Genomic DNA, 14,458 nt, shown 5'->3' on the forward strand with positions numbered 1-14,458 from the left:
TTGTGGGGGACATTAACTACCCTGATACCTGCTGCAGAACCAGCATCATAAAACACAAAGCAACACAGATCCCGTTATGCATCTGAAGGAGATCACTTTGTTGTAAAAATCACACCCTTTTCATACCTTTAATCTCTACCTGACATAACTGAAACCAAACCAAGGCCTAACACAACTTAAGAGGAAGAAGGGCACCCATCGGCTGGCCCAGCTGCAGTGCTGCTGTCCACGTGTTCCATCATCCAATCACCTTTCTGCTCATACACTGTCCACACGTCCCTCCAGCCAATTACAATCTCACTTCCAGCTGTCATTCAATTGACTCACTCCTCACTCCTGACTACCTCTCACCCCTTGTCATTGGTTAACACAGCTTGGTTTCCAGGTAAAGTGGAATATGAAATACTGACCTATCAGGACTTTAGAATTGTTTTGGAAAGGACAGGCACCTACCAGAAGCCACTTTTAGATACCGATATATTGTTTGACTACTGGAGACGCTGAATGCAACTTTGGCAATACCCATATAAATCCTGATTGTGTCTAAGCCACCCCTTTTTCTTTTTGGCTTACCAACAAGTAACACCAAATCAGGTTCGCTCTGTAGAGCGGCCCTAGCCAGCCAGTACTCGCTACTCCACCCTGTCGAGTGGGAAGCCAGTCCTGTCCTGGCCTGGCCCCATCAGCTCCCAGCGTGGAAGCAGGAGGCTGCAGCTTAACATCAGCTGATTTTAAAGCCTATCCAAGCCAGGTGAGGTGTCCACTGGGCCCCCTAATAACAACTACAGGCCCTGTTGGGTCAGGCCTACCCCAATGGTCAGCAAGGTGGGCAGGGGCAGGAGGCATCTACCAGCCAGGCTGCTCCAACATTCCTCATGGGTGAAATTCTCTTCCTCCATCCCCGTGGCTTTTGAAGATCCTAAAGGCTGCTGCCCAGCAGAGACCATGGGACCATCTGCAGGCCCAGGTGAGAATGTTAACTCTCTCCTGACACAGACTAAGACTTTTTAAAAGTCTAATCCTCTTTTTGAGTAAAAAGAAGAGGACAGAGTGAAACATAAAGAAAACACGGCACAAGACAAATTAGATAAGACAGTAAAAAAATAATTTGAGGAAGAATAGTAGAGTTGCCTAGTTAGCTGGACTTTTACTGTGAAACCATAAAGAATAGACTATTTCCTGTAACATATAAGTGCTGTTTGGAAGGATGGATGGCTCTCGCTTATACACTGATATAATTGAGATTTAATGGAGAATTTGAACAGAGAAAGAAAAGTGATATGAAGCCCTCTGCTCCTAAGGAAAAAAGAGATCTTTAATTTCAAGATAAAGATGATTTTGGAGATGGAAGAAGAGAATCTTTGTTTTATACTACAAAAGGCATCCTTAAACAGTACCCTAAATAAGCAGACATATCCTATAAGCAGCTTAGGAAGCTGCTAATGGGAGTGAGTTGACAAAGGCAAGTTCTTGGGCGGCTGTTTTCGTGAGAATTGAGACCCACTGTTCTATGTTGCCAGTAAGGAGTCTCCATTGAAGTTCTAAAAGAGACTCCTCTCCCAAAGAACTGATGCAAGATTATTTTTAAACAGTGAAACTGACTGAAAATCACAGGTTTTGTCTCTTTATGTTGTTTGTAGAAAAGTGAACAGTTTGTGAGGGAGAGGAAGAGTGTTTTGAAAGTTTCATTTTTTATTTTTTTTTCTTAGCGTGTGTTAATAAATCTGTTTACCTTTAACTTAGTGCCAGTGCCAGGTCCTGCACCTGGGGAGGAAGAGCCCCAAGTGCCAGCACAGGCTGGGGCTGACCTCCTACAGAGCAGCTCTGTGGAAGAGGACCTGGGACTCCTGGTGGATCACAGGTTGTCCATGACCCATCAGTGCCCCTGTGGCCAGGAGGGCCAATGGAATCCTGGGGTCCACTGGGAAGAGTGTGGGCAGCAGGTCGAGGGAGGTGACCCTTCCCCTCTACTCAGCCCTAGTGAGGCCACTCCTGGAGTGCTGTGCCCAGTTCTGGGCTCCTCAGCACAAGAGAGACAGGGAGCTGCTGGAGAGGGTCCAGTGGAGAGCCACAAGGATGATCAGGGGTCCGGAGCTTCTCTCTTACATGCAGAGACTGCAGGAGCTGGGCCTGTTTGGTCTGGAGCAGACTGAGAGGGGATCTCATCGATACACAGAAACATCTCAGAGGTGGGTGCCAGAGGATGGAACCAGACTTTTTTCAATGGTGCCCAACACTGATCTTGGATGAGGAGCAACAGCAAAAAACTAAAGTACAAGAAGTTCTACCTCAACATAAGGGAAAACTTCCTTACACTGAGTGTGGCAGAGCACTGGAACAGGCTACCCAGGGAGATGGTGTAGTCTCCCTCTCTGGAGACATTAAAAAACCTCCTCGATGCATTCCTGGGTAGCCTGCCCTAGGTGACTTTGCCTTGGCAGAGGGCTTGAACTAGATGATCTTCAGAGGTTCCTTCCAAACCTAACAATTCTGTGACTCTCATCAGTGTCTACAAGTATCTAAAGGAAGGGCGTAAGTGGATGGATCCAGGCTCTTCTCAGTGGTGCCAGGAAATACAAGGACAAAAGGCAATGGGCACAAACTGACACACAAGAAGTTCCACCTGAACAAGAGGAGTAACTTCTTTTCTGTGCAGTGACAAAGCACTTGCACAGATTGCCCAAAGAGGTTGTAGAGTCTCCCTCACTGGGGATACTTAAGAATAATCTGGACACAATTCTGTGCAATGTGGTCTAGGATGACCCCCTTGAGCAGGGGGGTTTGACCAGATGACCCACTGTGGTCCCTTGCACCCTGACCCATTCTGTGATTCTATTCTGTGAGTCAGTGATTGCTGTTGTTCAGCTGTTTTATTTTTCCAAATATATATATATATAGAGAGAGAGAGAGCTATACCTTTAAATGACATCAACAGTCCTGCCCTCCCTTTGCTGTGTTCTAAGTACATGGGCCAGACATGCCTACCAGACACCTGGCAGGCCAAGACCAGTACAGTTACACACACTTCTCTTCCTCCCTTTGCACGAATTGCAATGACTTTTTATAAAATTGTAATATACTTTAATCCTTTAACCCCATTCTTTAATTTACCTGCCTTGCTGTAAAGGCCTCCAAACAAGAAAAAAAAAACAACCCAACACTTGTTTTTTTCTCCCCAGGGGACATTTTCCTTTTCCTGTTTAGCAAACCTTTTATTTTTCTGTTGAAACTGAAATTTTTTAAGTAGTTACAGTATTTTTCTCTTACAAAATGTTTTTTGCATATCGGAACAAAACCCTTCTATTTTAAGCAGTTGCCACAAAAAATGGGGCCAGATTAATACATGTCTATATAATAAACAAACAACAGCCAGTAGTTAAAATTCAGAGGACATTTCCTATGAGACTGTAAATAATAAATAATTTGTGTGAGGCTAAGGAACAGGCATAGTAACATTTTCAAAATGGCATACTAGCAATTCAAGAGGACTAGACTCCAGCAACAAAAGGCAAAGAAAAAGGATATACATTTTAAGCTACATTGACTCTCCAAACATGGAGATCACTGACAAAGAGTGGTATCTACAGAGCACCTTGTTTATTGCTGATCTGTGATAAGGCTACTCTGGGAATTTCTGTCCTAGAGAAAAACAGTAAAACTGCTTTCTGATTACACCATCCATCTGACCTACAGTACCAGCTGTGAAGTAGTACCTATTAACATTCATAGATCCTATTGTGGAACCAGGGATCCTGAACAGTACTGGCTGGGGACAGAAGCAGTAGCAGGTGTCACTGCCACTAAAACCATCACATTTTGCAGCATTTTAATTATAAGGAGATCATTCTGAAAAGCCCTAACTCTCTACTGCAGTTCTAATAAACGAAAACAGTAATTTTCAAAATACTTACTTACACTGCTGTGCAGTTAGAGCTCTCTCTTAACTCTTGTTCATTCTAACGCTCTATGTTTTGCTTTCACACACATGTTAACAATTTGAAAAACCAAAGAAGTCTGAAGACAGGACTTCTGAGGAGAAAATATCTAGAAGTCGTCAGCGAACACTGGCTGAAGATGAAGTTACAAATAAAAGGAAGCATCCTATAATGATCATTGGGTTGGAGCAAGACAGCAAAAATCACTCATCTTGTCTTTTCAGAATGGAACCCTACAAGGGGTTATTTCACTAAAGTGCTTGCAACTTTAACACTCAGATCTTTGGATGGAAAATGTAGCAAATTGCTACAGTTTCCTTGTAGTGCTGGAATAAATGTCCTAGAGTGAGGAGACCTCCAGCTGTACGAAGAAATACTAGCAAATTATATTCTACTTGCACTGATTATATGTTTCCTATAAAATTTAATGAATAAAGCTTGCTAAAATAATTAAATTTAAATATTGCATTCTGCATTTTTATGTAATCGCTGGCAGTCAGTAAATCTTAAAGATCCTTCAAAGACATTCCGTAACTTGTGGCACATTTTTCCTTGTTTCCTCTGGAAATAAGGCTATAATAGTAGTCTGCATACCTCTGATTCAAACAAAGCACTGATCTTGCAGACAAATATGGCTAACTGGCTCAAAATGCAATAGGTAAAATACAGGTAAGCCAGGAAAAATGTGAAATCAGGACTAGGACAGTCCTAACAGTAGACATTTATGGACCCTACAGATGCCAGGAAAGCAAAGGCTTAATTTGATATTTGCAAATTGAAAGTCGGTCACAAATTAGAAACTGAGAAGAAATTAGACTATCTTCTTGATAGTTGGACACTGAATGGTAAGGAAGACAAACTGGAACACAGGATGGAAAAGAGATTGTTGAATCATCCAAGTGTATACAGACATTGCACTACCTAGATTACAAAACTACCAGCTTGCACTCCAACATTACCTAATCTATGTTAGAAAGCATGCCCAGATGTTTCTAAAGGAAAATATGAATGAATGTGATTGAAAAGATGGTGAATGATGGTTGTAGAATAATAGTGAACATTTTAAATTGCAAATAACTTGTCTAACAACCAGTGCCAACAGTTTCACACTTTCGACTCACTGCTCACTGTATCATCTGTGTAAGAGCATCCTCCAATACTGTTGTAATCTACTAATAGACTGCTAATAGGATTTTAGGGTCAGAATGACTATACCTAAATTTATCCTCAGATGACACCATTTTACTGTAACTCTACACAGTCTTTCCAAAGCATGACACTGGAAAAAAACCACTGCTGCCCTATATAATTCTTAAACCAAGCAAATTTAATCTTACAGTCTTAACATTAAAAAAAAAAAAAAAATCTGTAGCAATTGTAAGCCAGCTTAAGCAATTCACTTCTAGAATATTTTAATGAAGACATTTATTCCTTATTATAAATTAAGTTAATACTAGCATGAAGTTTGCAGGTTTGTTTTTTTTTTCATTTTAAACAACCTTAAACTGGTTAGGGGTTCAAACTACTGAAATAATCCATTAAATATTTACAAGGAAAAAAAATCAGAAGTTCATAGCACCATACCTGTGCCCTTGCATGAACTTCCCCAAGGAGACCTGAGTACTGCTGTTCCAGATACTTTTTCTCATTCTGCCAACAGCTTGCCTGTGCTTTCATCTGTTCTGCCATTTTGTTAAAAGCATCCTCCTGGCTCTGCTGAAGCTCTTTCATAGTATGGGACTTGTTTTTACAAACGTATTCCAGGTGAGATATCTGTGTATCAGGCATTTTAAAAGAAACTCTTTTACTTCTCTAAAAACCTTTTTACTTTATTACTTTATTGTAGACACCAGTTTAACCACAAACAATCCCAGCATAAAATCTAAACTGTAGTTTCTTCAATATATTCATTAAAACTAAGTAAAAGCCTTTCACAACAGATTATTCAATTGAGTTGTGCAACAAAATTAACAAAAAATTGGATGCAGTTCTGCAATATGTTGTACCATATTGCAGGTATTTGTTGCTTTCTTTGGTGAAAACCTGAACTGGACACTTCTACATTTTTTTTTTTTACACATGTGCGTTAAATCTTGTGTTGCTAAAGTACCAATCTGAGTATACCAGTCCCTCAGAAGTTTGCAAGAATTGCAAATAATATGTAAAAAAACAGTCCTTAATTTAATTTTTGTTTTAGTGGAAACCCAAAATATCCAGATACTGTTAAGCATTAAAAGAATTTCAGGGCCTTTTATCATACAGAAGTTGTTTTCAACAAGCACAAATGGATTCACTCTGTAAATAACTTCAGAGCTCCCATGCAAACTAAATGGAGGAATGAATCAAGGTAACAATAATCTTTAAATAGATATACCTACGCTTTATTACCATACAGTGTCAGAAAGCTACTTTTCAAATTCATCACACAGAAATGCAAGAGAAGAATTTTGTTTGCAAGAAAGCGAATACAACATAAGTGACATGCTGTTCAAAATCCCTGAAAAGCTGGTAAGTACATGAAAAGGGCCCTAGAGACCTCACAGTAAATACCAATAACCATACTAAATTAAAAAGCAAGAAACAATATGACACAACATCCCCAAACACTGACAATGATGTTCATTCCCTTCTCTTCCACTCCCTTTCCTCTATTTCGAAAGTAAAATAGAAAAGTACATCAAAAGTTCATAATCCATGTTTTATCCTACTCCTTTAGTAAGGGGGTAGGTCCAACTGACTGCTGGGGTATAACTTTTAATTAAAAACTGTTTTATCTCTGATGGGCAGAGTTGAAATAATTCAGTGTAACCAGCCCTGCATCTTACTAAGGGCAGAAGAGTGGTCACTTCTGAGATGAGTAATGTCAAAAGAAGATTTTTCCATTATTATGTCTCAAAAAATATCAGGACAGACAAGTTCTGGAGTTGCTGTACTAGTCTTAGGATTGACCTCATCAGAGCCAGAAAATGAACTGAAATCCTAAAGACTGTAATATGTTACTCTGTGGACTCAGTTTAATTTATTTATAAGGAACATGTCCTAAAAATGCAGGGATTTCTGGAGAGAAAGGCCACATAAGCTTACTTAGATCCCAAAAAGTACAGCTTCTGCCTATAGCAAATATTGACATGTTTTATAAAAACAGGTATTTTCTATTTGTGTTTCTGAATATAATTCCATCCATGAGTTACCATTGAATTAAAAAATACACTGTCATTCTTTCAAAAAGTACTTCTGAATAATAAACATATAATTTAAAGACTATATTTCTTGAGTACATGCATTTTGTTTCAGTTTTATGGTAAAATAAAGACTTCTTTTATTAGTGTAAATGACTAAGTTCTTTGAATTGCTTCATCAGTAAGATTAATTTATTTTCTTTTAATTAGGTCCCTGTGGCTAATATTGGCTAGTACTATTAGCATGTCCTGCACTGAAAGTGTAGCTTAGAGATTTCATACAGACTTCAGTCACATTTACATGCCCACAGCAATGGCATCAAACTGAGTTGTAGACAAGCCATAATTAATGGTATTGAATTATTAACGTCCAAATTCTTTTTGAAATAAGATGAATGTCAGTCCTTTTTAATGATACTGCGATGTGGACAAATGTCACTGAATTTAATAGAGGTAGCTGGTGCCTAAGGACACTTACCTTCTCATTAGCCCTGTTGAGGTCTGAGATCAGGGCATCAACATTCTCCTGCAAGACTACACAAAGCTCAGGCCAAGAGAATCTATCTAGAATGCCTTCTGGTTGTTTTATAAGCACACAGCCTGCTATTGAATGCTGGTATAAGCTATGAAGAAAGGTTAGTTTTTCCTGAAATAAAAGGAAAAATTACATGTTGTATTTGAACAGTGTTAGAATTGAAAAATGTGCATCAGATGGTCAGTAACACGAACTACATGCAAGTGAAAAAAAGTCCACACAGTTCATTCTTAATTTTTTTTCAAAATTCCACAATTGCTAATTGTGCAATTTGCAGTCATACATATTGAAGCAAATGTAATAAAACAGTTTTTACAAAATATGTCTATTCAGACATAATATATAAATAACTTATAAGAATACTGAACAGTCCTGCTTTCACCACAACCACTACCTGATACAGATAAAAAATTCCATGCTATTAGTACATGCAATTTATTTATTTATTTATGGTAAGACTTTATTTATGGTAAAACTTATATTCAAACTGTATCCACTTGCAACAACTGCAGAGCATGCAGAAAATTCACTGATTGGCTTGATTGGCAACACACCATTTATACAACTATCACTCTAAAATATTTTCAGAGTTGTTTTTGTATGGATTATATATGAGACTATATGGCCAGACAAAATAGGCTTATAGCTTCATCAGTCAAATTCCACAAGCCATGCTTCATTCATTTACACTTATTTTAGTCAGTAATATAATAAATTGATGCAAGTTATAAATAAACTTTAGCAACAATAGCATGCCATAGAAATTCCATCCTTAATGCTTTTAGTACATATATGCAACTTAGCAATTTTGATTAAGAAAATAGCAAGCTGTACATCAAAAGTCACAAGAACAAAGTCTGTAAACTATTGCAAAGGTTCTCATTGTTTTCCCGAGGCCTTGGTTGAAGTTTTATATTAAGAAATTAGGGATTGCTGAGATGGGAAACTAGGGGGTTTTCTGAGCCCTTTCCACTACACTTGGGTGCATTTTTTCACAATTATCTCATGGCATTTTAGGCAATTAAAAATAAATTGTAGTTTAGTTTCACTTTGTTTCTTACAGATCTACAAATTCCCCAAGGAAAATCCAGTGTGCCACCATCATTACATTTTTTTGTTTAAGCTGTGATAAAACTAGGATGATAATTATCCATTTGGCTCAAGAAACAAGATTCTAAGACCCCAAATCAATTCACACATGTTGAATGCAACCACAGGGTTGTAGACATGCTGACTTTACAATATAGCCAGACTTCTAGTTTCCTTCACTTTAATCATTATCTGATGTGTGTAAGAATTCCAGCTGCTTCATGTGGACCCCATTTAAATACCAGACTGTAAAAGAGGTGGAAAGAATGTTTCCTTTTTACTCAGTTGGCATCCATGTCCAAATTTGTGGAAGTAATGAGCTCAATATGCACAACAACTACAAGTACATCACTGCCATTGCTAGTACAGAACCGCATCATTAGGCAGAAAAAGCAACAAAAAAAAAAATCTGTTAATACATGTAAAGAGAGAGATAACAGTTCTGAAGTAAGATATTGTGGAGCCGTTCCCACATATAGCACACTACAATTAGCTAATAGATAAAAACTAAGAATTTCTAGGTTTTGTGGCATGCATGCAAAACTACCTCAATTCCATATTTGCTATGAATTGCCATGTGGACCAGTAATTAACACATGATAATGACAGTATTACATGCTTCAGTTGTAAAACATGTCTGTTAACTTTTAATTTGAAAGAAATAAATAATTGTTCATCAGGTGTAGCTTTTAAAATAAACTCTCTTTTTCAAAAATTTAAAATACTGGAATGATTAAGCTATTAGTTCTGATACAGAAGAAAGTAAAACCAGTATGTCCTGAGATCCTGTAGATATTAAACACATTTTTCAAAATATAGATCTTAAAATCATATTTTAGGGATAAATCTGTTAAGACTAAGAGTAACCATCTGATGTATGTAAATGTATAAAGCTGAGATTAAATAAAGACTCTTTGACAGTCATCTTGTCTCTAGTAATACCTTCATATCCTTCTGGTAAGCCCTGGTAAGCTTCTGGATTTCATTTTCAGATTCTGTGGCACGTACTTGCTCTTTCTCCCAGCATTGCTGTACATCCTGTAGTTCCATTTTTAAAGTTTCTATTAAAGTCTCTCTGTCTGCACACTTAGTGTGCAGATGGTTTAACTCTTTATTGGCATCAGCCACAGTATCCTGTGCTTCCTGTAAAACAGAGAAATATAAAAGAAAGGTTAGTATAAATTTTACTCTATAAAATGCTACCTTAGTCAAGTGTTCATCACCTGAGGAAAGAAACAGTCATATAACCACATGTATTCACAAGACTCCAGGCTAGGTGGACATGATCTTTCAAGAACAGAATTTCAAAATTGACAATAGACCTCCTCCACAGATTGCAACTAGACAGCACTGGAAATCCATCTCTGACAGGTAAAGGCTCCATGATATAGTGATCTTCACAGTCCCCTCTACCCCCACAAATGAGATGTAGAACACAAGGACACAACTTATCCTCTGCAGAGTGCAAAGTTATCAGAGCTATTAAAAAGATACATTATTTTCTTAAGTGAAAATAATGATCTTTTAGAACTGAGTCTGCAAGCAACACAGCTGTCCATTGTATTCTTCACATGCAACTTAAAAAAAAGTGAGGACTCTCTTTGAAGGCTTCACCATGGAAAGTAAGTAATAATCAGAAATGGTGATAAATACCATTATGTTACCAGCACCAAAATGTCACCAGGTAAACAAAGAACTTAATACACTATCCCTTATTGTGCAGTTACACAGAATTTCCAGCACTGCTAAAGTCTGGAAAAGGTCAAACTGAAATTATTGTTTATTTTTCATAAAATCATAGCTTCATAGACCATAAAACTGTACAAAAGATACTACCAAATTCATCACAAAATTACATCAGAAAAATTTTTATTCTTCTAAACAAAAACATTAAAATATTAAACTAATTTTAAATTTCTAATACAAATGCTTTCAGACTGGATCTAGATTTTGATCATCTATATAATATTATTATCAAAAATTTAGAGAGATTGAAAACCGGCATATTGCATAAAAACATGTACCCTCTGTGTGTAGCAAGCTCAGTTTGTACATGAAGAATACAAGTATCTCTTGCAAAATTTTTAGATTACTTAAAAAGGTGCTATATCAGAAGGAGAAGTCCTAAATCTTCCAAATATAAATTAGAAAAGAAAGTTCGTAATAGGTGACAATACATTATGTGCAAGTATCCATTAATGTGAAGATTCAATGAAGGTTACAGAAAAACACTGCATAGAACATAAAGCAGCATATCCTCAGCAAAAGAATCTGAAAAATTCTGGGTTTACAGACATTCTATTTTGTCAGTAATACAATACACTGCTAGTTGGGAGATTAAGTTAAAACACAACCTCAGGACTTGCCCACTCCCTTGGCTATTGGCTTCACCAGACAGGACATTACAAAACTGGTGTCAGCCAAAAACTGGAAAAAATCCTTGATCCAAAACTAAAGGATAGAGCTCTCAAGTGTTTTTATCTCAGGTAACTTTTAGTCCAAGAAATTTCAGGCCACACACTTTACAGCTGTTAAAGACAACTTGATGCATCACATGAATTGATGTTTCTGATAAACACAAACAAAAATAAATAACAAAAGAATGGATATCCCTTATTCTTTAATAAAATATACTTTCATATGCACTGAGGTAATTAAATTCTCTTTCCCTTTTCTTCAGAAAAACAGTTAAACAAAAAAGATTACTGATACCAATTTTGAAATAAAACAATACTTTGCAAATTTATAAATGTATTTTAATTATTTCAGAAGCGCAATCATTGAAATTACATCCTTTATAGTGGTAATCAGAATAAAGCAACGTGGTTTCACACAAACTTAAAAGGTAAACTAGATCGCTCAACAGAATACAACGATATAGAGACTTACTCTGATAAGAGAAAAAAGGTACTTTAAATCCGGAAATATACCTTTTGCAGAACGTTCAAATTTTATGCCAAATTCATTAAACCATACCTTCAGGTCTTGTCTTAAAGCACACATTTTCTCCTCAGATACATCAAGTTCTTTTGTCATCTTTTTACACAAAGCCTTCATTTTCTCAAGCTGTAAAAAATATGAAAGTCAAACAGGCTTTTACAGAAAGTCTGCAATGATCTATTCTATATAATATAAAATAAGAATTTTGTATATGAAAGTAAGAAAACAAAATTTATTTCAATTCCTTGAAGAGTTTTTGTGCTCCATACAATCTAAATAATATGCTGTTACAAAAACACTAAATAACTCATTTATAATGATGTAAAAAATAAAGAGTAGCGGCAGAATCCCAAACTGAGTCCACTCTTATCTATCCTATTAACTCTCAAAATATCTGGCAAAAACACAGATTCTGCAATGCACTTGAAAGCATAGTAAATTCAGATAGTGATCTGGAGAGTAGTTTGAGAAAACAAGTTTTCAAGTTAGTGGCCATTTGCAGAAGTTATCCAGCTACAAGCAAGATTCTTTACACAGCACTGCATAATACTCACATACTGTAAAAAGCAGCAATGTTCCAAAGAGGCTTGGTGACTACTGTAGGGTTAAAAGCAACCATCTCAGAGGTTGCCTAATGTGAACTGAGGTACCGTCATGGGTACTAGCTTCACTGTCCATTTTCAAAAAGAACAACAATTTATCGAAATAATCTGTATCTTTGTTTATATGACTATGCTGCCATTTAAGGAGCAACTCAGAAAAAGAATACCTGAGTCACAAAATTTATTAATTACTTATGCTTATTTTTATATTTTGATGTCAGGAAACCTGGCAGAACACTTAGAAATAATTATAGTAAATTAAAGAATGCTACTGGAATATTTCCAGTCTTTTTATTGGTTTACTAGTCTTTTCTCTCTCCTCAAATATATTCTGTAGTGTCTGCACTATACAGAAAATCAGAAGCTAGTTATCGACAAAACCCAAACACTTCTACACCTTTCATCACACAAACTAACTAGATCTTTTAATCTAATGTTTAACACAGTAAGTTAAAGATGACACATGACAAGTTTACCAGTATATTTCATATATACATATAGGCTACACATACATTAATAAATTCATTAATTTGTGAGATCTTGTTGAAAACCTTTTTATAAAGAGAACCACTAAAATTTGCTTATTGTTGTGTTGCTTACTAAAACCCTTCCTTATTATGTATTAGAACATCCTAGCTTTATTGCACAGTGCCCTTCATAGTCCCCTTGTGCATTATTGCATTATTAAAAAGTTTCATTATTAAACGTATCTCACACATAAAAAGCCAAAAGCGGCATTCTCTGTGGGGGCGTGGGTAATCAAGAAGGACAGAGCACTGCCCTTTCTGTGCATCACGAAGGTGCTCAGTGATCTCTGGCTCCATATGACAACTTCAGGGTCAGTCACACACAGTCCTACTGGGAAGTCTTGTGGCAGGTCATCTGTTGGTCCTGCTCTACTTGCGATTTATTTTCCTTGACAGTTCATTCTTCTTTCTGTCAGAACACTCTTTTTGCTTTCTTAGAAGCCACCCCCTTGGTCTCCCCACTGCTGTCTCTGGCACAGTTTCACAACAAAGCCCATCACTAAGCCAAAGCCTGCTGAGTCGACTTTTCAACTGTGCTGCCTATCACGTGATGCTCCTCCTCCCAAATAACAATTCGCTGTGGGTCATATGTTCCTAGTTACTCTTCAGCTTCCAGACTTGGGTCTCAGAAGAGTTTCATAATGACTACACACATCAGTTCTCTTATCTTGCTGGGAAAGATTTAACAGTGGTTGCTGTTTAAAAAGTATAATTGTTTCCATGGTCACTCATTTTTGTGCCCCTTGAACAAACTCAAAGGTCTTGTGGGAAACCATTCTTTTCCCAATAAAAGGGGAAAAGCTGATACACTTCCCTTTTGTTGTTGTTTTTTTGTTTGTTTTGTGTGTGTGTGGTTTTTTTTTTTTTTTTTTTACTTTTTGTTTTTTTTAATGTGTTAAGTGACTAGACTATACATTTTTCAAAACAAAAAACAAAACCTAGAAGCAAAATAGAGTGCTGGCATTTTTACAGCCTTATCACACCTTGCCTTTCTGTATTTGCCAATTTTATTCAAAGGCTAATCACAAGTTTGTACAGAAAGTTTCAATTATATAGTTAACTTCTTTCTACAGCTTTTAAAGCCATAAATTAATAAAACATTTACACCCAAGAGGAGTAATTTAGTCAGACTAGCAAAACACACAACAAAATAAATGCAAAACTGTAACTCCTCAGTCAATGATATAAAAGGACAGTAGGATAGCATGGAAAACATCTAATTTTTTTCAAAGGCAAGATTCCCAACATTAAAATATTTCCATTACTTTCTTAGATAACTTAAAAACAGTATTCTAACAGCCCTATTTTAATAGTAATGACAGCAAAAGGGCTCCCAAAGAGAATCTATTGAAAACACACTCTCCTCAGAAAATTATACCAGTTTTAGAAGTACAGGGGAGCATGATCATCTACATAACTGGTAGCAGTGACTGCTGAGGCTCAGTCACTGTATATTTAGGAACACTGCAGTATATGCAGCTGCCCTCTTAGATCATTATCTTTTAACTACAATCCTATATATGAATGGCTTGTTAACCTACATAGTTTTTGAAAATAACCCCAAAAGAATGAACAAGAAAACCAAATTAAACTAGAAAGACAAAAAACTGTTCTCCCTATCCCCACAAATGTGAAACTTCACTATAGGACA

General features: G+C 36.7%; 1 protein-coding gene across 1 annotated transcript in view; it reads right to left on the bottom strand.

Moving 5' to 3' along the window:
* CCDC171 (coiled-coil domain containing 171) overlaps positions 1-14,458 on the bottom strand; it is a 150,231-nt gene that overhangs the window by 84,398 nt on the left and 51,375 nt on the right. Inside the window, exons 13-16 of the mRNA XM_066338509.1 lie at positions 11,715-11,804; positions 9,681-9,881; positions 7,593-7,760; positions 5,520-5,708 (exon numbers count right to left, since the gene is read on the bottom strand). Of these exons, the coding sequence (XP_066194606.1) occupies positions 5,520-5,708; positions 7,593-7,760; positions 9,681-9,881; positions 11,715-11,804 (648 nt within the window). The remainder of the gene's footprint in view (positions 1-5,519; positions 5,709-7,592; positions 7,761-9,680; positions 9,882-11,714; positions 11,805-14,458) is intronic.

Source organism: Sylvia atricapilla, chromosome Z (assembly GCF_009819655.1).
Source record: "Sylvia atricapilla isolate bSylAtr1 chromosome Z, bSylAtr1.pri, whole genome shotgun sequence".
Lineage (NCBI taxonomy): Eukaryota > Metazoa > Chordata > Aves > Passeriformes > Sylviidae > Sylvia > Sylvia atricapilla.